The sequence below is a fragment of the Equus przewalskii genome, chromosome 17, assembly GCF_037783145.1.
Source record: "Equus przewalskii isolate Varuska chromosome 17, EquPr2, whole genome shotgun sequence".
NCBI classification, from domain to species: domain Eukaryota; kingdom Metazoa; phylum Chordata; class Mammalia; order Perissodactyla; family Equidae; genus Equus; species Equus przewalskii.
The window spans coordinates 52,595,934-52,621,922 of NC_091847.1; the positions used below are offsets into that span (position 1 = coordinate 52,595,934).

The 25,989-nt window shown below is 40.7% G+C and overlaps 1 protein-coding gene and 1 long non-coding RNA gene across 4 annotated transcripts in view; one reads left to right on the forward strand and one right to left on the reverse strand.

The window, feature by feature from the left end:
- OLA1 (Obg like ATPase 1) overlaps positions 1-10,242 on the reverse strand; it is a 168,127-nt gene extending 157,885 nt beyond the window's left edge. Inside the window, exons 1-2 of one of the 3 annotated variants that reach the window (XM_070580219.1) lie at positions 9,941-10,232; positions 8,641-8,741 (exon numbers count right to left, since the gene is read on the reverse strand). In XM_070580219.1, coding sequence (XP_070436320.1) covers positions 8,641-8,741 — 101 coding nt within the window. In that variant the 5' untranslated portion in view covers positions 9,941-10,232. Of the gene's footprint in view, positions 1-8,640; positions 8,742-9,940 lie in introns of all 3 variants that reach the window. The other 2 variants (XM_070580220.1, XM_070580221.1) reach the window with 2 other exon arrangements.
- Positions 10,243-10,287: 45 nt separating this feature from the next.
- LOC139076636 (uncharacterized) lies at positions 10,288-14,665 on the forward strand. The gene is made up of 2 exons (XR_011528426.1): positions 10,288-10,645; positions 14,411-14,665. It is a non-coding gene; the product is annotated as an uncharacterized lncRNA (long non-coding RNA).
- The last annotated feature ends 11,324 nt before the right edge of the window (positions 14,666-25,989 follow it).

A 25,989-nucleotide genomic window follows, 5' to 3' on the forward strand; every position in this document is an offset into this window, starting at 1 on the left:
GACAAATCAACATCATGTGCTTCCTCATATTATATACTAAAAAGCACGTCACTTCTGTGTCCAAAAATGAATAACTTGAACTTAATCACAAAGAAACATTAGACAAACCCAAATTGAGGGCCCTCAGAGTAAGCGGCCAGCACTCTTCAAATGAGTCAAGTACATGAAAGACAAAGAGAAACTGTTCCAGGTTAAATGAAACTGAAGAGACAAAACAATTAAATACAACATACAATCCTGGATTAGATCCTGGACCAGAAAATGGACAATTAGTAGGACAACAGGTAAATCAATGCTAATTTCCTGATTTTGATAACTATACTATGATTATGAGAGACATTAATATTTGGGGAATATAGGCAGACATTATATATAAATTTTTTAACTAGTTTTTTAAATGCGAAATTACTTCAAAAAAAACCTTTTTAATTTTAAGTGAAAAGGCAAGAAGACTGGGAAGAAGCAGTTCTAATACATATCCAATAAAGAACTCATACTCAGAATAAAAAACAATCCCTAATAAGAAAAAAACAGACCCTTCACAAAAGATATCCAATAAATATATGAAAAGGTGCTCAAAATCACTAGCTGTTAGAGATATACAAAATAACAACCAGATACCCCTACACACAAGTAAGGCCAAAATGAAAAAGACTGACAGCACCAAGTATAAATGAGAATGCAGAGCAATTAGAACTCTACTACAATGCTGGCACAATAAATCAGAACAACCACTTTGGAAAATTGTGTGGCAGTATCTACTAAGGCTATTTAACTCCTAGGGATGTGGGCGTGTTGGAGGGGTGTGAGTTGTATCCATTCACCCAACAGAAATGAGTTCTTACATCCATCCACCCACTAAAAGACATGTACATGAATGTTCAAAGCAGCTCTATTCATAATAGCTAAAAGATGGGAACAACCCAAATGCCCATCAACGGCAAAATGGGTAATAAACTGTGTATTCTCTCAGACATAATGTTGATTTAAAAGACATAAAGAGGGGCCAGCCCCGTGGCCGAGTGATTAAGTTCGCACGCTCCGCTTCGGGAGCCCAGGGTTTCGCCAGTTCGGATCCTGGCCACGGACACAGCGCCGCTCATTAAGCCATGCTGAGGCAGCGTCCCACATGCCACAACTAGAAGGAGCCACAACTAAAAATACACAACTATGTACCGGGGGGCTTTGGGAGAAAAAGGAAAAATAAAATCTTAAAAAAAATAAAATAAGAAAAGACATAAAGAGTACCTAATATATGATTCCATCTGTATCAGGAAAACTAATCTATGTAGTGATAGAAGTTGGAACATGGTTGTCCCAGGAAGGATAGTTCTGACTGGGAAGGGATACAAGGGAGTTTTCCATGGCACTGGATATGTTCCAGATCTTGATGCAGCTACTGGTCACACAGGTGGACTGATATGTAAAAATTTGATAAGTACATTTAAAGTTTGTGCATTTTACTGCATGTAAGTTATACCTCAATTAAAAAGGAAACTCAGGGGGCTGGCCTGGTGGTGCAGTGGTTAAGTTCGGATGCTCTGCTTCAGCGGCCCAGTCTTCACCTAGTTCGGATCCCGGGTGCACACCTACACACCGCTTGTCAAGCCATGCTGTGGCAGGCGTCCCACATAAAAAGTAGAGGAAGATGGGCATGGACATTAGCTCAGGGCCAATCTTCCTCAGCAAAAAAAAAAAGAGGAAGATTGTGTGCAGATGTTAACTCAGGGCTAATCTTCCTCCAAAAAAAATTTTTTTTTAATTCAAAAAAAGAAACTGGGGCAAAACAAAATAATAATCACTATGGGTAATGCCCTGACAGAAAGCCCACTTAAGAACCCTCTGGAATAATTCAAGTAAGAAATGAGCGGAAATGATGATGTGAAGAAAATCTATCAGAGAACTATTTAGGCACCAGGTTTGGCACCCTGCTGAAAAATACAGTTGAGGGAAAAGGATGAATTTCTCAAGTACCCAGGTGGAAAGTAGATTACCCAAGATAAGGACTACAAGGGGAAATGAGCTTAATTTTAGACATGTTGAGTGGAGATATTTAACTGGAGATGTTCAGGACAGTTCGATACATGAATCTGGAACTCAGATGCAACCTGAACAGGATGTATAAATTTATAAAGTAGAAGCCAATAGATAATTAAAATCAGGAGAGGATGAGACTGCCCAGGGAGAAAGTATAAAAGAAAAGACAGCCAGGGACAGACACCTAACACTAGGGAGCAAACACAGGCAGTGTAGCAACCAGAAAAGACTGAAGGAAGAGTAAGAGAGGTGGGGAGTTACTGATAGTGCCAAATAGAGAGGTTAAGTAAGTTAAGGACAAATAAATGAGTACAGCAGTCCCCCTTATCTGCAGGAGCCCCAGTGGATGCCTGAAACTGCACATAATCCCGAACCCTATATATAATGTTTTCTCCTATACAGACATACCTATGATAAAGTTTAATTTATAAATCAGGCACAGTAAGAGATTAACAACAACAACTAGTTATAAAACAGAACAATTATAATATATTGTAATAAAGGATACCGTAGATCTTAGCAACCTCAGCACACAATTTTTTTCCCTTCCTTATTAAGTTGAGAACTTTCACCTTTTCACTTAAAGGGAGCACTTTACAGCTTCTCTGTGGCATATCTGAATTGCCAACATCACCACTCTCGTGCTTTGGGGCCATGATTAAGTCAAATAAGGGTTACTTGAACACAAGCAGTGCCATACCACAATAGTTCATCTGATAATCAAGACGGCTATTAAGTGACTAACAGGTGGGTATACAGCGTGGGTCCACCGGACAAAGAGACGATTCACATCACGGGCAGGACAGCAAGAGATTTCATCATGCTACTCAAAATGGCATGCAATTGCACTGTTTACAATAGCCAAGACGTGGAAGCAACCTAAGTGCCCAGCAACAGACGAATGGATAAAGAAGATGTGGTATATATATATACAATGGAATACTACTCAGCTGCAAAACAGAACAAAATCATTCCATTTGCAATAACATGGATGGACCCTGAGAGAATTATGTTAAGTGAAATAAGCCAGCGAGAGAAAGATAATCTGTGTATGACTCCACTCATATGAGGAATTTAAAACTATGGACCAAGAACAGTTTAGTGGATACCAGGGGAAAGGTGGGGTGGGGGGTGGGCACAAAGGGTGAAGTGGTGCACCTACAACATGACTGACAAACATTAATGTACAACTGAAATTTCACAAGATTGTAACCTATCAACAACTCAATAAAAAAAATTGGTATAAAAAAATGGCATGCAATTTAAAAATTATGAATTGGTTATTTCTGAAATTTTCCATTTAATATTTCCAGACCGTGGTTTGACCGTGGGTAACTGAAACCTCAGAGAGCAAACCCACAGATAAGGAGGGACTACTGTACAATACTAATCTACGACTGCAAAATTCACCCTTTCACATAAAAAAAGAAACTTCTGTTTAAGCCAAGGTTACTTGGGGTTTTCTGACACTCTCAACTGAACCTAATCCCATCTCATGCAGCAGTAGCAACAAGAAGAGCTGTCCCATGACACAGCAAAGACGTCTGGAATATCAAAATGTAGTTTCTAGGGGGCTGGCCGCATGGCCTAGTGGTTAAGTTTGGTGTGCTCCACTTCGGTGGTCTGGGTTTGGTTCCTGGGCTCAGACCTACTCCACTCCTTGGTGGCCATGCTGTGGTGGGGATCCACACACAAAATAAAGGAAGATTGGCACAGATGTTAGCTCAGGGTAAATCTTCCTCAGCAAAAAAGAAAAAAAAATTTTTTAAATGTAGTTTTTGGAGCAAAGGCAACAGAGGAAAGATAGCCTTATCAACAAATGATGCTGGAATAACTGGACATCCACATGAACAAAAATGAATCTAAGGGCCAGGCTGGTGGCATAGTAGTTAAGTTCACATGCTTCACTTACGTGGCCCGGGGTTCACAGGTTTGGATCCTGGCGAGGACCTACACACCACTCATCAGGCCATGCTGTGATGGCATCCTATGTACAAAATGGAGGAAGACTGGCACAGATGTTAGTTCAGCAACAATCTTCCTCAAGCAAAAAGAGGAAGATTGGAAACAGATGTTAGCTCAGGGCCAACATTACTGACCAAAAAGAAAAAAAAGAAAAGAAAAAAAATGAATCTAGATACAGACCCCATACCCTTCAAAAAAATTAAGTCGAAATGGATCACAGACCTAAATGTAAAATGCAAAATTATAAAACTCCTAGAAGACAGGAGAAAAAAAGAGATGATCTTGCATATGGCAATGACTTTTTAGATGCACCACCAAAAGCATGACCTGTGAAAGAAATAATAGATACGCTAGACTTCATTAAAACTGAAAACTTCAGCCCTGCAAAAGACCATGTCAAGAGAATGAGAAGACAAGTCTCAGACTGGGAGAAAATATTCGAAAAAGACATATCTGATAAAGGACTGTTATCCAAAATATACAAAGAACTCTTAAAACTCATCAATAAGAAAACAACCTGATTAAAAAACGGGCCAAAGACCTTAAAAGATCCCTCACCAAAGAAGATATACAGGTGGCAAATAAGCATATAAAAAGATGCCCCACATCATGTGTCATCAGGTAAACGCAAATTAAAACAACAATGATACCACAGCACAACTATTAGAATGGCCAAAATCCAGAACACTGACAAGACCAAATGCTGGCAAGATGTGGAACAACAGGAACTCTCATTCACTGCTGGTGGGAATGCAAAACGGAACAGCCACTTCAGCAGTTTCTTACAAAACTAAAGATACTCCTATCACACAATCCAGCAATTGTGCACCTTAGTATTGTATGCAAACAAGTTGAAAATTTAGGTCCTCACAAAACCTGCATGTGTACGTTTACAGCAGTTTTATTCATACCTGCCAAAACTTGGAAGCAACCAAGAGTCAGTGAATAAATAACCGATGGTACATCTGGACAGTAGAATATTATTCAGTGCTAAAAATAAATGAGATATTTAAGCCATGAAAAGACACGGAGGAAATTTAAATGCATATTACTAAATGAAAGAAGCCAATCTGAAAAGACTACATACTGTAAGATTCCAACTATAACACATTCTGGAAAAGGCAAAAGTATGGAGACAGTAAAAAGATTAGTGGTTGTGGGGAGGGAGGGATGACTAGGCAGAGCACGGAGGATTTTGAGGGCAGTGAAGCTACTCTGTGTGATACTATGATGGTGGATACATCACACCATACATTTGTCTAAACCCACAGCAGGTACAACACTAAGAGTGTACCCTAAGAGAAACTGTAGACTTTGGGTGATTATGATGTCACAGTGTAGGTTCATCAAGTGCAACAAATGTACCACTCTGCTGGGGATGCTGATAATGGGGGAGGCTGTTTATGTGTGAGGGCAGGGGGCATATGGGAAGTCTCTGCACTTTCCCCTCAATCCTGCTGTGAACTTAATACTGTTCCCCAAAAAATTAATCTTTTTTATAAAAAAGTAGTTTCTCCCAACAGCCTGCAAGCCTCACACCCTCAATAATACACTGGCCCAAGAGAAGCTAATTTATAAAGGGTCACTCAGGTAAGAAAAAACAGAAGGAATCTAGAAACCCAATCTTCATACTCTTGGTTTGATATTCTTTCTACTTCATTAAAAGTGTCCATTAAAACATGTCTCTTTGTCATTAAACCTACACAGCATCAAAGGGGAAAAAACTATCCCACTCAGAACCCTCATACACTCCTGGTGGGAATGCAAACTGGTTCAGCCACTATGGAAAACAGTATGGAGATTTCTCAAAAAACTAAAAATAGAAATACCATATGACCCTGCCATCCCACTACTGGGTATCTATCCAAAGAACTTGAAATCAGCAATTCAAAGAGACTTATGCACCCCTATGTTCACTGAAGCATTATTCACAATAGCCAAGATATGGAAGCAACCTAAGTGCCCAGAGAATGATGACTGGATAAAGAAGATATGGTGTATATATACAGTGGAATACTATTCAGCCATAAAAAAATGACAAAATTGTCCCATTCACAACAACATGGATGGACCTTGAGGGTTAAGCAAAATAAGCCAGATAGAGAAAGACAAACACCGTATGATTTCACTCACACGTTAAAGACAAACACACACATGGACAAAGAGAACTATTTACTGGTTACCAGGGGGAAGGGGGGGTCAGGGGTGGGCACAAAGGGTGAAGGGGCACACCTATCAGATGACTGACAAATAATAATGTACAACTGAAATTTCACACTGTTGTAAACTATCATAACCTCAATTAAAAAATAAATAAATAATAAATTTAAAAAAAATTTTTTAATTAAAAAAAAATTTTTAAAAACTATCCCATTCACAAATAATTACTGAATGCCTACTAAGCTCCTAACACCAGTCTAGGAGCTAGAAATATAACCATAAACAAGAACAACACAATCCTTGCTTTCATGTACTTTAAATTTTAATGGGGAGAGAAGGCATTAAACAGCTGCTTTAATTAGATAATACATATAAAGCATTCAGAACAGTGACTGGTATATAGTAAGTGTTCAATAAATATTAGCTATTGTTAGCAATATTACCTCTATAAGGTAATCAGCCTTATACATACTAAAAAAAGCAAACCTTTTTATTCATTTAGTTCTCTAAAAATCAAGAGATTCCTTAGATGTACTAAATGTCCTTATTTTTGATCAGCAGGCCATCTTCTAGAGAACTGACCCCTCTCCCCTATCTATTTCTTTTGGGGCTATCCAGAAGCGGACAAGTCCAGTCGAATTTCCTTACATAGGAATCTGAATCACTGGAAAGGCAGCAGATGAGAGACACCCAGAAGTTCAGTTCACATGGCTGAGCTCCACGTGGACCCATCTCTGCCAGCACTACCCTGGCTCCTGTCCTGCCTGAGGCCCGGCTATCCAGCTTGTCTTTCAGTTCTATCCTTCCAATAAGTCTCTTTTTCATGCTTAAAACAGCCATAATTTGTGTTGCTTACAAAGAACCCTACTTGGTACAGTTGGGTAATGTAGATCATTCTACACAAAGGAGTGTTCACGACCAAACATAATTGCCAAAACTCATCAAACTTTACACTATGAGTGAATTTTACTGTTTGGAAAGTATATACCTCAATAAAACTGGGGAGGAGTGGAAGGAGTATTTAATTTAAAAGCATAAATAGCACATTTATAAAAAACAAAATATTTATTTAAAAATATGTATTTATAATAAAATGTTTTTAGGTTATTATTTTCATATACATTGATTTTATTATGCTCTATGGCTAAAGAACTTATACAGGAAACACTTAAGATGGCCCATTTTAAAGTAGTCCCATTTAAAGTCAAGCTGCACTGACTGCAGTGACTCAAGAATAAGGTTAGCGAATATCTAAAAACTATGTCTTGCTCACTAGTGCAATAAAGCTCACAACATCCATAATGATCATATCTTGCTTTCAAGTTTATTGACAGCACCCTACAGTATTCTGCTTAATTATTTGTTTTGCTTATATTTCCACTCTCTATTTAGTCTTACTTTGCAAGCAGCCTATATCACAGCAGGAAACTCCTTCAAAATGCAAACCTCTCCATCTCCGGGAAAGACTGAAATTAGGACAGCCACACTTGTTCACGTTTTACAAGAATTTAAGAACTGCCTTAGTTGGTCATACCATGCTCCATTCACTAAGCAATCTCTATGACAGGGGCTACAAGGAACACAGGAAAGAACATGGTTGTCCTACTTGCCACCAATCTAAAAGCCTAAAGCACATGCCAAAATACCTTCAGTCACCTTAATAAATCCACACTGGATGTTACTCATTAGTACACCCTAATCACTTTTGAGACATTTTATATTTTAATGTTAGTAAAACATACTAAAATAGAAGCGAAATAACGAAAAAAGTAGACTTTGAACATCCAAGTCGCATGTGTATAGATTTATATGATAAACTCCACATATATTTCCTATCACTGTCATATTTGCAAACAAATGATTCACTTCAATTTTAAACATTACAAAACTCAAACTTTTGTTCTCACAACTTTCAGATTTAGTCACTTTATAACAGATACCCTTTATCTAGCAACTTCCAAAATTAAATTCAAAATTGTCACCTGCTTCCAGTAAAAATCTGATCCCTGATCTCCCAAAAATCGAATCAAATTTATAAGTTTTAAAATAATTTCCTAAAAAGTATCCTATTGCATGGCCCCTGGTAGCCGGCATAGGTAGGTACCACACACAGCCAACCAGCACCAAAACCAAATTTAAACTACTCCAATTCCTCTTAAATTCAATACTGTGTGTCTCCCAAGAGTGTTTCAAGCAAACAGAGCTGATCTGGTTCAACTTGATGTTTTAACTCTCATTGCTTCTTCCTCTGAGTTTAGGAAACAAACAATATAAGTAACTCAAGTTTCACCAGTGTCTGTGTAGAAAACCGAAAGTAAAATACATCTAAACAAAAACCTTGTTTTGCAACATTAGTATTCCAGCTTCCCAGCCTCTTTTCTTCAACTTAAATTTTAATTACCACGTGAGTTTCCATTTCTACAACAGGAACCAAAATATTTACAAGATAAAAATGAGACAAGCCCAACATTCACCTACCCAACATTTGGCAATCCAACAATACCAATTTTCAAGGAGGTTCCAAATCTTCCAATGATTGGGGGTGGCTTAATTCCATCACCTCCCTTTTTGGGGGGCATCTAAAATGTCAAAACAAACATATATATGAACAAAACTTTTTACTGATCCCATCAACCAAAAACACATTTCATCACACAAAACACATTATTGAATTACAGATTAAGAATAAAACATACTGTACACATCAATCACAAAACTGATACTTTATTTTTCAACAAAGATAAAAACAAAAAAGTTCTGATTCTGATAGTTGTCAAAGCAGTCACTCCTGAGAAGTCCTGGAAAGATTGATCTAAAAATATGTGGCGCCAGAAATCAAAAATAAACTTAAAATTTAGCTGCAAATCTTCCATCCAGACTGTTCACAAAACATTTTACTTCTTAACTTGACATACGGTTATTCGAATGAAAGCATTTGGAAGTAGGAGCACAGATAAGAGTCAAAGAAAATCCATTCTAGAACCACCAGCAACCAAGTCACCTCCCACCAAACCATTCCTCTTATCTGGAACCTGCTCTTTCCCATTTCCGCTACACACACCATTTTTCACATGGAGGAACACACGTCCCGATCAAGGTTTTTCCAACCAAGTCTGTTCCACCCTTGGCACTGTAGGTACGACTCATCAGTCTTGATAAGCAACCTTAGCAATCTACAGTCTCATTATTTTTAGTCGTAAATGAACCCACTAACTCTTTTTACTTACAAGTCGAAACTTTCTCGGTCCCTGCTAACCTGGCTCCAAATTCCTCAGTGCAGAATTAATCCCACTTTACTACTGCAAACTGAACTCACGAGGACTGCCAACCTCACGTTTTATAAGCTGAGCACTAAAGCTGTCCCTTGTCTTCTGGCTCCAGGCGAACCTCGTGGGGCCACGCTGAGGCCCTGCTCATGAAGTGATCTTCCAGCCTCTGGTCCTTGACCCCGAGGACCTGGGATCTCCCTTTTCAGAGTCTTAACTCACACCTGTTCCCAGCCAAAGCCCAGGCCTCCGAAGCACAGCTGCACGAGGAGAGCCCCTCCAGTCCTCTGGCCTCCCACCGAAGGGCGGCTGGCCGCCCAGCCTAAGAGGTCCCCACCCAACCCCTTCCCCCTCTGCACTGGGCCACTGGGAGTCCTGGCCTCGGGAGAAGGCTTTCCCAGAGCGTGCCGGGGTGAGGCGTGGGCCGCCCTCGGGACGCGCGGCCTAGTCCAGGACGCCTCATTCATCCAGACGCCCCATGCCGCCCGCTGCCCTCGCCCCAGCCCGGCCACCTGGCTCTGGCTGACGCCGGCCTCACAGCAACGGGCGGGGGCGCCGAAGACGCGGCAGGGAGCGCGCCCGCGGACTCCCCGGGGGCCTCACCGTGCTCTGGGCGGGCGATGACACGGGGTCCCAGCGGCAGCGGGAGACCAGTCCTGCCGGCAACGGGAGGCGGGGAGGAAGGAGGAGAGAGCGCAGGGCCAGCCCCTCCGCCGAGCGGCACGCACGACGGCGGCGGAACAGGCGGGCCGGGCGCCGGGCGGCACCTGCGCGCAGGCCGCGCGCCCCGCCCCGCCCCGCCCCGCGAGCCCACCCGCCCCGCCCATTGGCCCGAGCGGCCGGGAGGCGGGAGCAGGGTGGGAGGGGCCGCGCGCGCGAGAGCGGGCGGGGGCGGGAGCCGGAGGCAGAGCTCGCGGGCCCGGCTCCCGGAGCGCGCGTCTGCCTCCCTCGCAATGCGTGGGGTTCTCAGCCCCGCAGTCCGGCTTCTCTCCCGGTGCGCGCCCCGCGTGGGCCGCACACGCTCTCTTCCCGGGCTGCGGCCCCACGCTTCACCCGCTGGACCCCGGAGCGCCTCACCCTGCCGGCCCGCCTGGGGACGGGTCACCTGAGGGCTGGTGAACAGCCGCGCCAGCCCAGCTCGACCGCCACGGAGTCCTGAGGACCACGTCCGCAGCCCGCCTTCCTTTTCCTATAACTTTCTTCAGTCAATCCACATGGTGAGAAGCTGTTAAACAGACTTTCTTAAAGGAAGAAAGGGCTAAGGGAAGCTTATGATCTAAGAATTCCTGGGTCGCTTTACCGTTTAGGCGTTTTACAGGCACCGGATCCCAGAATGCGGTTCATAGAGCCAATCCCCCCTCCCCTTTTCCTCGGAATAGTTAAGAGCCGGGACCTTTGGAATGTAAAGTAGGTTTCAGTCTGGGTTCCACTACTCATTAGCTGTGTGACCCTGGACAAAGTAACCTCTCTGGGCTTCAGTTTCCTCGTGGACAAAATGAGGCTGAGACCCCCTTAGGAGGTTATTTTGAGGATAAAATGGGATAATGTATGTAAAGAGTGTAGCAATAGCACCCGGCACGAGTAAGAAAGGCTCGTAAACAGTAATAAAGGCTCTTGGTAGTATTAGGGCTTCTCCCGTCCCAGCCACACCTGACTGCACCTTGAGCTCCATCTGTACAAGGAATGCTTTCATTTAGGTCCTGGCCTTCCGTCAGCGTTCAGGCATTTGTTGCAATGAACGTAATACTTGTCCAAAAATTGTGACACTAGACGCTTCTGTCCGAGAGATTAGTTGCTAATAAGGGAAAGGGTGTGAATTGGTTGCTATCCTCATTTTACAGATGACGAAACAGTATCAGAAAGGTTGTGTAATTTAAATGGAGTCACACAACTGGCAAATGGCCGGAGCCAGATCTCAAGCCCCAATCTAACAGAAATCTGTTCCCTTTCAGCCAAAATATTTTGCTAATAGGGGACTCCTTATAAAAGCAGCAACTGAGCCATTATTTATAAAAGAATTGTGTGAAGATTTTCCTTAGCCCTGTGAGAGCCATCTACTGAAGTAGGTGCTTTTTCTGTAAATTTGGACATTCTCAAGGACATAGGCAAATTGATTCAATTTTGGTTTTGTGTTTTTATTTTTTTTTTATTATCATTCGTGAGTATGCACTCTTTGTAGTCTCTCAGTCTAGCTCGGTTGTCACCATAACCACGTATTTATAAATCAGGTGTCTGGGTGCACTCTAGCTGCAAAACAGAGGGGAGCTAACTAGCCCAGATTTTATACCCACAATCAATATAAGCCCTTATGAATAGCCCTAACAAAGTAATTCCTAAATTGTTTGCTGCTGTTTTAGTAGCGAAGTTCTGTAGTTGGCTTTCACACTGCTGTTTGTGGAAACAGACAGGAACCATTGCTTAAAAAGCTCCGGAATCCCAGAGAACCCCCTCTGCCCAGGAACCAGCCACTCCAATACTAATCGGAAACGTTCCCTAGTCGTGGAATAGTAGACTCGTCTTCAACTTATCACTGTCTTTTGGCCAAATCTCGCTACTTCTTCAGTGTCACTATCTCTGAGATCTACCCATTCCCTTCAGTTCACACTATCAAGTCCTTGAGTCAGTTACGTGTTTCTCTGTTTGCAGCTCATCTTTCTTACTTGCACTTTTGACCACCTTCCGAGTGCCTTGACAAAGCAGGTCGTGCAGATCTCAGTGAGCTGGGCAGTTTTAGGAGTGGCCAATTGCTGCTGCTAACAGTTATCCTGTAACTGGACAGCATTTCCAATTCGCTGGGAGAAATGTGACTCACTCAAGTCACTGGGGTCAATTCATATTCACAAGAAAAGAGGATCTGATTGACCCAGGTTTTTTTGTTTTCCTTTTTTGAGGAAGATTAGCCCTGGTCTAACATCTGCTGCCAATCCTCGTCTTTTTGCTGAGGAAGACTGGCCCTGAGCTAACATCCGTGTCCATCTTCCTCTACTTTATATGTGGGACGCCTACCACAGCATGGCTTGCCAAGTGGTGCCATGTCCACACCTGGGATCCGAACCTGCGAACCCAGGGCACCGAAGCAGAACGTCTGCGCTTAACTGCTGCCCCACTGAGCTGGCCTCTAAAGATGAAGGGTTTTTTTATTTGTTTGTTTGTTTTGAGGAAGATTAGCCCTGAGCTAACTACTGCCAATCCTCTTTTTGCTGAGGAAGACTGGCCCTGAGCTAACATCCGTGCCCATCTTCCTCTACTTTATACATGGGATGCCTACCACAGCATGGCTTCCCAAGCAGTACCATGTCTGCACCCGGGTCCGAACCAGTGAATCCCAGGCCGCCAAAGCGGAACATGCGCACTTAACAGACGTGCCACCAGGCTGGCCCTTTGGCGCAGTTTAAGTAAAGTTCTACCAAGGGTCCCATCAGCCTTTGCCAGGTGGTTAGGAGTCACATAGTAAAAACAACCCTAAGAATGACCTGTCTCTACTAATGAGGCATGCAGTTCTCAGAGAAGACCCTAGTGGATATCTACTATTCTGCATAATAAATGATTCAGTGAGACAAACAGGGTATTAAGAGTTAACACTAATGCCAAGACTAAGAAAATGGCTCTGAATATAGGAAAGCTTGTTCTTGAGCCTTTTGCACAAAGGGAAGTCTATTTAGTACCTTTTGGGCTCAGTGATTAAGTGAAGCCTAGAGGAAAGAATCAGAGATGTTCTAGAATGGAAATTGAGCAAAAGATTTCTGTCAGAGGAGAAATGAGAATAGACCATGAGGTCAGCTGCACATGAGGTTGCTACTGAGGAAAAATCAGTGGGATGAAAAAAGTAGCCAGACCCCATGTTCTTAGTCTTTGCTATTATTTGCCTTTCAGAATTTTTCTTTCCAGGCTTTAGCCAATAACAAGGGATCAAGGGATGTTACCAAAGGTCACAAAGATCTAGAGAGTGGTTTGGAATCAGTAATTTATTCCCTGAAACAGAGAAGCTCAGTTGGAAATCCAGAAATTTACTGATCCTATACAGAAAGCTAAGAAGAAGTCAGAGAGAGTATACAGAGAGAGGAAGGAAGGAAAGGAGAATAATCGGATTAGTGACATGTTCACTGTGGGTTTGCAGGGCTTGACTACGCTTGTTGGCCAGCCTCATCTACATCTGTTAGAGGCATAACAGATAAAAAATAATGGTAATAACTGCACTAAAAGGGAAATTGAGTCCTGATAACAACTTTACAAGGAAAGGGAACAGCTTGCAAAAAAATAAGTATTCTGGGGAGTAGGGTAATTGGGGAGATATTGGCCAAGGAGTACAAACTTGAAGTTAGAAAATAAATAAGTTCCAGGGATCTAATGCACAACATTGTGATTAGAGTTAACAATATTGTTTTATATAGTTGAAGGTTGCTGGAAGACTAGATGTTAAATGTTCTCATCACAAAAAAGAAATAATAATTGTGTGAGGTAATGGAGGTGTTAGCTAACACTATAGTGGTAATCATATTGCACTATATTAAGTATATCAAATCAACACATCGTACACCTTAAATTTACAGGGTGTTATACATAGATTATACCTCAATATTTTTAAAAGTACCCTGTATAGAATTATTAAATAGCATTTTTCTCTGTTACCTGTATCAGATTTTTCTCTCCATATATATAATAAGCTTTCTATCAGATTACATCCAATGTCCAGAAAATAGTCCCATGTATTTAGAATATCCTATTCTTCACTTTTTGTTGTTCGTATAAAATTACTTTTTTAGAGTACCTACTCCATGCCAGGCATTGCTCTAGGTTTTGGGGCAATGAAGAACAAGATAAATATGGTACTTGCTTTCAACGAGCTTGCAGTCTAGTCAGGTAGGCAAACAAGTAATTAAATAGCTATCCAAGAACTTGGTAAAAATCTATAGGATACCTAGGTACTTTGATTACAATTTGAAGATTTAAAATAAACCACCTTGATTTTCACTTCCTTTCAGGACTTCTGATATTATGTACCAGGCAGTGCTTAATCCTCCCCTTTTGCTGTCGCATTGCCAGCAGCACTCAGACCCTGTGAGGCATCAGCTAAGAAGATTTTCAATTTTCCTTCTTCCTCTTGACAGATCATGATTTTGAATTTTTGAAATTTGACCGTAAGTTACCTGTGAAGTAAAACATATGTTTAATCAACTTCTCTCTCTGCTGGAATTTGAAAGACTGCTGATTGATTAAAGACTCCAGTTATCATTGGAGAGACTATTAGAGTTTTGTTATCTAATGTCTATCATAATTCATGGATAAAGATTAGGAATTCTTAAAATTTTACATGCTGTTTTCTAAGAGGCAACATAAAAAAGCATATGCTAATCTAGAAAAGTAAATATATTATTAATGTATTAGCTAGGATGCTTTTAGCTGCAGGTAACAGAAATTCTGATTCAATGGAAATTTATCCTATGTAACAGTGCCGAGAGTGAGAACTTCAGGATCAATGGATTCTGTAGCTCAACACTATTTTCAAAGATTGTGGTTCTTGCCATATCAAGGCTCTGTACTCTCTGAGCTTCCTCTGGTTTCATCCTCAAGCTAACAGCAAGAAGACTGCTGTAGCAGTTCTAGGCAACACATCCAGAAATGACAATATTCAGAAGGAATGGGAAAAAGAAACTGTCTCTTCCTGTAACTCTCTCTTAGAAAAAGGAAATGTGTCTTAGAAACCCTCTAGCAGACTTTTTCTTCTACTGGTAAAATTGGGTCTCATGCCTGTATCTGAACCACACCCTGGCAAAGAATGGGGTTACCCTGAGACCATTCAACCCACCCTTAGGTCTGGAAGAGACTTGAGCTTCCTCTGAGGAAGGTGGCTGTGGGGGATATGGATAAGTATGTGAGCAAAATCAGGGTTGTATAAGAAAGGGACACCTGTGTCCACTACACCTGAACAATTTTTTCAAGATAACAGGTTGAGCACGGTATGATAATCTAAAGTCAGTGGCACCGGTGCTCATCTGATGTAATCTACCTAACTGTAATATAATAAATGTTGCACACCTAGTTCACTGAGAAAACTGATCATCTTCTAATGACACTTGATGGTGTTAAGAAATGAAAACTTAAAGATTGGCACCTGAGCTAACGTCTGTTGCCAGTCTTCTTTTTTTTCTTCTTCTTCTTCTCCCCAGAGCCCCCCAGTACATAGTTGTATATTCTAGTTGTGAGTGCCTCTGGTTGTGCTATGTGGGATGCTGCCACCTCAACATGGCCTGATGAGTGGTGCTAGGTCTGTGCCCAGAATCTGAACCGGTGAAACGCCAGGCTGCCAAAGCGGGGCATGTGAACTTAACCACTCAGCCATGGGGCTGGCCCCTGAAAATAATATTTTTAACCTTTACAAGATACTTAAAATTCCAGTGTGGAAGGAGGAGATTACTTATCAATATGTATCACAAGAGTCTTGTCAATTGCACTAGAAATTGGGGAATCTTGCACATAGGCCTAGGTCACCAAACTCACGGCCTGTCAAGTTTACTCCAGCTCAGCACAGCATTTCACCTTCATTACGGTTTTGAACCTATCTTTTTCATTTCAAAGAATATTTGTTCTAGTCAGGATAGGCTAGATTGTTATACAATAACAGACAACTCCAAAGCTTCAGGGGGTTTAATGAGTAAAAGTACTTTTCTTACATTAAGTCCCCTGGAGATCTGCCAGCTGTCAATGAGTTGGCTTGGCACTTTCAAGCTGCTTCAGTCTAAATCCTTACATATCAAAGTGTTCTCCCGCAAAGTGACATTTCATTGGCCAACGTAAGTCACAGGGTCACATCTAATTTCAAAGGGCAGGGAATCCTTGTACCCAGAAGTAGAGGAGAATTAGATACTAATAAATAGTGATAATGCCTGACACAATATTCGCAATAGATTCACAAATAGATTCTCTGAAAGACATTCTCTCTAAACCAATTTGATACTGTCAGTATATGAAATACTGCCATCAAGGCTGCCCTTCTTTCTAAGATGATCCTCGTAAGGAAACCATGCCTAGTGTTATTTTGATGGTCCCTACTCATGCCATGGCCCCTTCATTCTAAGAAAGATTTGTTCCCCTCACCTTCCTGAGGGAGTAGGCCTAAGTCTTCCTGTTTGTAGCACATGAACTCTGTAGCCACAGCAGATTGCACTAGGCTTGGGTGAAAACCTGACCCAAGCTGGGCGGTCAAAATTCTCTTTCTCTTGAAAAGTTGGACTTAGGACATGGCAATAAATACTATTGATTTCGTAAAGGGAACATAGAATCAGAACTGTATCAGACACTTTTCTTGACAGGTCCAAACAAAGCTTCTCAAAAGAAAAAGAAAACGGCAGACAAGAAGAGGGGTAGGTAATCAAGCATATGGTCTTTTAATCGCAAGCTCTGATTTTCCAGTTCCAATCTAGTCCTCCTAAAGCCTTGTGTATTTTCTGACCTTGGGCTTAGTGAGATAACCCTGTGTTCTATCAAGAACTTCCACTTTCTGTTTAAATTGGTTTGCAATGGGTTTCTATTTCTTACAGCCAAATAATGGTTGCAATAGCCAAGACAAAGAAGAACTTATACTGGCTTGAAAACCATTAATGTATTTTAGGGGCACATTGGTCCAATGTTTCTCTCTCCTATAGTTTTAAATTATAAGACATTATTTCCTGGAATGTGTTCTGTGGGACAATGATCCTCCAAGCTCCTCTGTGGAACAAGAGATCTAGAATCAGGTGGGTTTAGGAAGTTCTACAAACTGCATCTGCAGTTTTGAGAGACTGATAATATGCATTAGTACATGTAAGGTTCTGAGAAGTTATGTAGTAAAGAGACCTGTTAAATCTCCTTAACCCAGCATTACCAAATGTGTACATACTTTGTCACGTAATACACATTAAAATCTCTTGGAACATGTACTCTGTGGAGAGCAACTCTTTGAAAGTTGCTATTATAATGATTTAGGAGGAGTACTTTGTGTTGCAGTAAAAATAGGTTGAAGCGTGCTCTCTTCCCTTTTTTAACAACTGCCAAATGACAAAAATGATTATTTAACAAGAAAAAAAGTATTAACCCTAAAGAAAGCATTGCTCCCTCCAGATGTCTCACTACCAAGTTGAGGTTTAGAATTAAGAGTCTTGTGCTTCATTTTACTCTGGAGGAGAGTATGCCTTTTCAAGTGGAATAAAAGATCTCCAAAGAGGGGATGAAGCTTGTAGCTTTTCATGAGTGACCCTGGAAAGTTACTGAGGAATCTCCCTCTAGGATATCTTTGTGATATCCTGTCAGACAGCTGATAGGAGAACCCCTGATTAGGATAGCCACTTTTTTATATTACCTGTGTGCCCTATATAAATTAACAGGACTAAAAAGACTGCTCAACACTTTGGCTTCCTCGCCAACTGAAGTAGTGAATGACAGCTCAGATTGTCACTCTTAAAATAGAGCTAGCTTACACAAAATGGCCTAAGAATCACGGGAGGAAGTAGGACTGTACTCACAATCATCTTCAAGATCAGACGATTTCTGCTGCTTCTCTTTGTCTTAAGAGGTTTTTAGGTTGAGAGCATGAAAATGGTTAAACCCCTATTGTGTGCCAGATACTGTGCTAGCCACTTTACATTTGGGACCTAATTTACCAACTCTCTAAGTGTGTACTATTATACCCCTTTTACAGCTGAAGTCATCAAGTCCATAAAAGGTTAGGCAATTTTATTACAGTCTTACTGTTAGCAACTATTAAGCTATATAAAACCAATTCCTTCTGACTCCAGAGTTCTTGTACTTTCTGTCTAAACATGCTTGCCCCACAACAACCAGATGATGTTTTACACATAGTAAATGATGCAGTCTGTCTAACAGTGTAAAGAGGAAAGGTGTGTGTGTTTGTATGTGTGTGCTTGCTTTTTACTGGAGCAAAAGATTAACTCAAATATTTCATGTAGAAAATTGACCTCAAAGAGAACTTCTGGCTAGGATTTCTTTTTTTAATCATGAATATTTCAGTTCAGTAAATAGGACTATTAACAGGATTGGAAGACATATTCAATGTATCTGTAGGCTTTGGTATTCAAGCACAAACAAGAGCCTGGAAACGTTAAGTCTTCAATGTTCATGACATAACCAGGATTATCTAAATTGAGGCAGTGATTAAGGTATTTTGTCAGGGAACAGTTTATTCAGGGAATCTTGAATGAATTGCTGTGAAATCACTGGTGAACTATTAAATGGTGCATATAAGTAGAAGATGAGGTCCCAGAACAGTGTTTCTTTCCATTTCTTCTGTCTTTTAACCTCAATTCTCATTACAGCTTGAAGAAAAGTATTTTCTAATGATGCTTATAAAATAAACAAGGAACATTGCCTGACAAAGTACCAAGACAACTGTTCTAAAACAAATGAACTTAACTATATATCAAGTTAGTGATATAACTACACAAGGAAAAGAACTATTTTCAGTTTTTTTAGAACACAAGACTTTGACTACGTTTATTCCTAGAAATATGTATCCTAAGGACAAGAAGAAAGGCAAATTTTAAATTTCATTCAGTAGTCTAATGATTAGTAAAATAAATATTGGTTTCATTTTTTAAACTATTTTATGGATATTAGAGAACAAATGATTATGTTAATGTGTTAGGATCCAAAACTTCCCATATAAGAGATAATACATACAAATAAAAAAAAAAAGATGTAACAGCCCAATAATTTTTTATTTCCTGAAAAAGCTTAGAAGCAATGACAACCCAGTAGCAATGAACAGGCATAAACCCAGATCCTATGTTTTTAAGATAAGTGATTCCAGGTCTGGGACAGAAAATGTACAAAATGAGCCTGAGATATTTTCTACCTGAAAGCAAGGAAGTTATCCAAGACTGTTGGGTTTGTATCAAAATGACACAAAAGTCAACTTCCTCTGGAACTTCCTCTGGCAAAATACAGAACAGTTTAAACATCCAAAAGAAAAATGACCACAACTTATTGAAATGCATTGAATGTATAAAGTCCATGAGTTCATAATGATCTGAAAAGAAAAAGAAAGCTAGTTCATTAACTAGTTAATTAAGTACACAAAAGTCACTGGTCACCATTAGAAGTAGGTAGGGCACTGTATTAGTTTGTTAGGGCTGCCATAGCAAACTACCACAGACCGGGTGGCTTGAACAGCAGAAATTTGTTTTCTCACAATTCTGGAGGCTAGAAATCCAAGATCAAGGTGTTGGCCAGGGTTAGTTTCTTCTGAGGCCTCTCTTGTCTTGCAGATGGCCACCTCCTCCTGGTGTCGTCACATGGTCTACTCTCTGTGTGTATCTATATCTAAATCTCTTCTTAGAAGGACACCAGTCATTGGATTAGGGACCACCCTATTTACCTCACTTTAACTTAATTACCTCTTTAAAGACTTTATCTCCAAATACAGATACTAGGGGTTAGGACTTGACATATGATTTGGGGCCGGGCGGGGGGGGGGGGGGGGGGGGGGGAGGGGGGCCGCGGTGGGCACGACACAATTCAGTAACAACAAGCATCAAGTCCTTACTTTGAAAATTAGAAATTAAAGAAAAAGAAACAAGAATTTATCTTGCCTGTTCTATACAAACCCTATTTCAAAATCACTAAATAGCCCTACTTGAGGAGAGAAATTGAGTTAATAAACGTAAAAGGAGGGATAGAATTAGAAGACCACTATTTTGTGTTTTAGGCAGTACTCATCAATGGATGATAAAAGTATTAGGAGAAAGGTTGATAGTTAACTTTACAATGTAAGGATTAAGCTGTTACCACTTGAATCCACCAGTCAACTTAGTGTCACTAAAAGTAAGACAACCAGACATTACATACCTCTTGATGTGATACAGTATAACTTATATTGCATTGCCTATAAAATATTCTTGCTAACGAAGTTAAAACTGAACTCTAATTGAACCTTTAGTTTTAGCTTCCAATTTACAGGAAATATAATGGATAGAAGGACAAGTTACATTACACTACACGGAATCAATTATCCAAATCCAAAATGTAGAACAGTCTACAGGATGACTGACCTGATTTTGTCAACAAATCAATGGCATGAGAAAATAAAACAGGGAGAGAACACTGTTCTAGATTAAAAGAGACTTAAGAGTCACAACAACAAAATGAACTGTGTTGACCTTATTTGAATCCTAATTTGAACAAACCAACCATAAACAGTGTTTTTGAGATAATCAGAAAAGATTGATGATTGTTAATTAGATGATACTACAGAAGTATTGTTAACTTTAGGTGTGATAATATTATAAAATGTTTTTCAAAGTCCTTGTTTTTTAGATACAATTCAGAAGTACTTAGGGGTGAAATGATAGAGAAATGTCAGAAATTTGCTTTTATAAAATATAGAAGAGGAGGAAAGAGGAAGGGAGGGATGGAGGAGGGGATAAATGATAAATATGGCAAAATGTTGGTAGTTGTTGAAACTGCTAGACCAGTAGTTCTCAAAATGTGCCCCCCCCCCCCCCCGCAACCAGCGGCAGCAGCATTTGAGAACTTGTTAGAAATACCAGTTCTTAGACTGACCCCAGTCTCAAGGGATCAGAAACTCTGAGGGTAGGGCCCAGCAATCTATGGTCTAACAAACTCTCCAGCTGATTCTGATGCAGCTAAAGTTTGAGGACCACTGAGCTAGACAAAAGGTCTTCTGAGAATTTTAAGAGGGTTGAATATTATTCAGTATCTTTGAAAACTGTCATTATAAAAAAAGATTATAAGCAACTATTTGTGGTATATGGGATAGTCCAAAAGAATATAAATAAAACTACTTTTAGCAGTTTATCATAGCATAAATAACCGTAAGAGGTTAATTATATGACATGAATTATCTCCCAATAAAGCTGTTTAAAGGAGATAGTGTTTTTCTGTGCTTTCCCTTGAAGGTGCCTTTCTGAGGCTAGATTTTTTTTTCTCTAAGACAGGGAGCCTTCCCTTTCATACTCTCCTTTAACAAGCATTTATTGAACCTAATGCTGTGCCAGGTACTCTGCTGAGGAACAGGCAGATAGGGATGGATAAAATGCAATTGCTTCCCTCAATGGTTCCATAGCATAATGGGGAAAAGAGACAGAGAAGTCACAATGTAATAAGTGAGAGCTATACTGGAGGTGAGTAAATGCAATATGGCACCAAGACTGAAAATAACTGGAGGGTTTCCTGGAGTGGGCAACACTCGTGCTGTTTTGTAAAGACTGAGTAGAGGTTAAATGAGATGGAGAGCAAGTCTCAGAAATACAACACAACTAACTCAACATCACCAATAAATAGCTGCAAGTGGCTAGCGGGGAGCAAGGGGTTCATGGTGGCAGTAGACAGAGACAAGATCCTAAAGGGACCTGCCTGCCAGCCTTCTCCCCACTGCTGACACCATCAACATTTCTGTTAATGTACACAATTAAGGTGTTGTAAAATCCCTACCAACTGGAAAGATAACCCTATGAAGAGCCAGATTATAAAATTGTGAAAGTCTAGAACAAGCAAATAAAGGGAACAATTTGGCCTAAAGCCATTGCTCACGTTTATATAAAACTATACTGCTAGAGAGAATGCTAAGAGATTCTTTTGTGTAGAATTGTTAGCTAAATATAACTACCTGATCGTTTGTGAATAAATTGGAATGAGCTATCTTGGGAAAGTATAGAAATTTTGCTATTCTTTAACCACAGATTCTATCTTAGATATGGCATTTTGAAGCAGATATTTTATGCTGTTTGAATATTTTTTAATGTTAGTCTTCTAATCCATATTACTTTTTTTAAAGTCAAACTCTCAGGAGTGTTGTACCTATCAAATGTAACTGTCTTCTGTTGTGTTTTATATTTATGCCACAAAAATTAACTTTAAAGAAAGTGTAATACAATGCATGGATTTTTGTGAGGTTGTTTCACAGCATTAAGCCAACCAAAGAATTCCGTAAGTAACAACAAAAGATTTTTCCATAGACATATGATAGAAATTTATTTTCAAAATAAGCAACAAGGGCTGGCCCCGTGGCCCAGTGGTTAAGTTCCCTTGCTCCACTTCAGCGGCCCAGGGTTTCACTGGTTCAGATCCTGGGCGCCGACATGGCACTGCTCATCAAGACATACTGAGGCAGCGTCCCACATAGCGCAACCAGAAGGACCTACAACCAGAATATACAACTATGTACTGGCAGGCTTTGGGGAGAAGAAGAAGAAGGAAAAAACAGAAAGAGAAGACTGGCAACAGATATTAGCTCAGGTGCCAATCTGAAAAAACAAGAAAATAAGCAACAAACATATCTTCCTGTTATACATAATACATACTAAATACATACTGAATAATACATACTAAAAGAAGAAATTAAGTTCAATAAAAGTCTACTAATTGAGACTATGATAAAGCAAGGATTTAGCTATATCTATATGTTAGCGTTGTATATAAAATAAGAATTTGCTGGTGCTTAATATAAGCAAGGGTTCTAGAGTAATACTCTTTAAAATCACAAGTCATATTTTCCTCTATGTTAAACTTGAAGTTTCCCTATTAATTATAAAATATTGGTGAGTTCATCATACACTGAAAAGAACACACATTGAAGCCAGATAATCTAGACTTGAATTCTGGTATTACGGCTTGCTAGCTATGTCATTTTGATCAACTTATTTGTCTCAGCCTCAGTTTCTTGATCCATCTTCTTCACAAAGGTTTTGTGAGGGTTAATAAAAATGGTGTATACAGCAGCAAGCAGGCTACCTGGCACAAGATGAGAACATTCTACAGATATCATTAGTTCTCTTCCTTTAAAGTCTTCTATACAACCAAAACTTAGTGGCTTAACACAATAATTTAGTATTTCTTACATTTCTACAGGTTATCTGGGTAGTTTTTCTGCTTTAGTGGTATCAGCTAGAAGATTTTGGGATTGCTAGAAGATCTCAAATGGCCTCACTCATTTGGCTGGCATTTGGGGCTTGTCAGCTGGGATTGTTGGTTAAGGCACCTCAGTTCTTCCTTACATGGCCTTTCCATGTAGCTCAGGCATCTCAAGCATGATGGCTGGGTTCAAAGAGGGAGCATTTCAGGAACAGTAGGAAGTGGAAGTTGCCAATTCACTTAGAGGGTCTAGGTCCAGAAGACCTAGAATGTCACTTTACAGCCACTCTGGCTTCAAGGAAAAGGAAATAAACAGCCCTTTATGTGAAGAGTGGCAAGCATATACAAGTAGAAGTATTTGAGGAGACAGTCGCTACTACAGTCCACAGCCTGGCCACACAATTCACATGCCTCCCCCAAGCAAAATATACTCACCCCTTCTCAAAACCCCTAAAAGTCCCATACTACTGTGGCATCAGGTCCAAGTCCAGGATCTTATCAGCTAAATAAGGTCTAGGAGCAGTTGAAGCTCTTCTGGTGTGGTCTCTCAAGTGCAGCACTTGGGTTGCAAAGACCTGTGAACTAAAGACAAATTATCTGCCCCACATGCATCCAACAATACAATGGTGAAAAGAGGACAGAATAACCACAGTAGATACGTCCATTCAAAATGAGGGTCCAGCCCAGTGTCTCAGTGGTTAAGTTCACACACTCTGCTTCAGCGGCCCAGGTTCATGGGTTCAGAACCCTGAGCACAGACCTACACACCACTCATCAAGCCATGCTGTAGGGGCGTCCGACATACAAAATAGAGGAAGCTTGGCACAGATGTTAGCTCAGGGACAGTCTTCCTCAAGCAAAAAAACGGGGTGAGGGGAGAGGCAAGGTATGGGAGATACAGAGCAGTCACCAGACCGTAGTAATTGTGAAATTCAGCCAAGCACATATTGTCATTTCCTCCAACTCTGAGATCAGAGATGTCCTTTATTAAGGCCCATTTCTGCTTGCTGAAAGTAGTTCTCTCAGATTCTCTAGTCCCTTGGCTCTGCCCTGTTAGACATTCTTCCTTTCCCGTAAGAAATGGCCCATGTTTGCAGCTGATCAGCTTTCTCTGCTTGCTTCTTGCTCAGAAGATGTTGAGGGCTCAGAGGCCTCTTTCGTTTTTAACCTATCTCTATCCCTTCAGTCCATGCTCATATAATTCGTTTTTCAAGAAACTTTGTGGGCTTCCTGTGTATTGAATTATAATCTGCTCCATTAGATAAAAGCCACACCCACAAATCTCTTTGAGACAGACCCCTGTACCTCAGATTTAGAGTCAGGTGCTGTGGGACAATGCCCTTAAGATTCTCAGAAGCCCTTTTTTTAGCAGAGAAAATCTAAGAGGTGTGCACATACAATTCTTGGAAGCCCTATTGTCCAGCGGGCAGCAGCTTGGATTTGATGTTTGCCAGTAAAGTCGTAACTTGGACTCCATATTCGTATTTCACTATTGTAACTGAAAGAAACCAATTGATACTTGTGGCATTCTGCCAGCAGATCTCCTTAGCCATATTCACAAGTTCATTAAATGTGTTTTCTATCTTGCATGTTACCACGGTCAACAGTGTTGTCAGACTTTCCACCACTACGTAACAAGGGTTGCCTTTTCTCCAGGACAGTAACAATTTTATCACTGCCCTTCCAGCTTCATTTACAGTTTCCTCAAGGCCCTTCTGGCCTTTACCCTCCAGCTGGGCCCAAAGCCAATGCCACGTGTGTTTTAGGTTTTTGTAACAATAGCACCGCGCTTCCAGATTTCAATTTCTGTCTTAGTTATCTATTGTTATATTAAAAAGTCCCAAAACTTAGTGGCTTAAAACAATAAAAATTTTATTACTTCTCATGATTCCTTGGTTTGTCAAGGGTTTAGCTGGGTGGTTCTGGTCTTCTTTGGGGGTTCTTGTGTGATTGCAGTCATAGTGGTTGGGTCTAGAGCATACAAGTACTTCTTTGCTCACATGTCTCATGCCTTAACGCTCTTCCTTGTGGCCTCTCTCTCCATATGATATCTCATCCTCCAGGGTCCCTCCACATGGCCTCTCTCCAGCAGTGTAGTCTGGACTTCTTACATGATGGGTCAGGGTTCCAAGGTATGGGAAATAAAGTGCCAGCTCCCTTGAGACCTGAACTTGGAAGTCCCAGAAAGTCACTTCTGCTGTGTTCTGTTGGGCAAAGCAAGCCACAGGACTGGCTCGGATTGAAAGAGGAAATAAATTCCATGTTATGGACTGAATCTTTGTGTCCCCTCAAAATTCGTTTGTTGAAATCTAATCCCCAATGTGACAGTATTAGGAGGTGGGGCCTTTGGGAGGTAACTAGGTCATGAGGATGGAGCCCTCAGGAATGGGATTAGTGCCCTTATAAGAAGAGGCCAGAGAGCTAGCTGGCTCTCTTTCTACCATGTGAGGATACAACAAAGTGGGTTGTCTACAGCCCAGAAGAGGGCTCCCACCAGAATCCGAACATGCTGACTCCCTGATCTTAGACTTCCAGCCTCCAGAACTGTGAAAAATAAATTTCTGTTGTTTAAGCCACCCAGTTTATGCTATTTTTGTTATAGCAGTGCAAGCTGATTAAGACACTCCACTTCTAAATATGAGGAACAAAATATGAGGAGCAGAATGTGCTCAGGGAGGAGAGGAATTCTTGGGGGCCA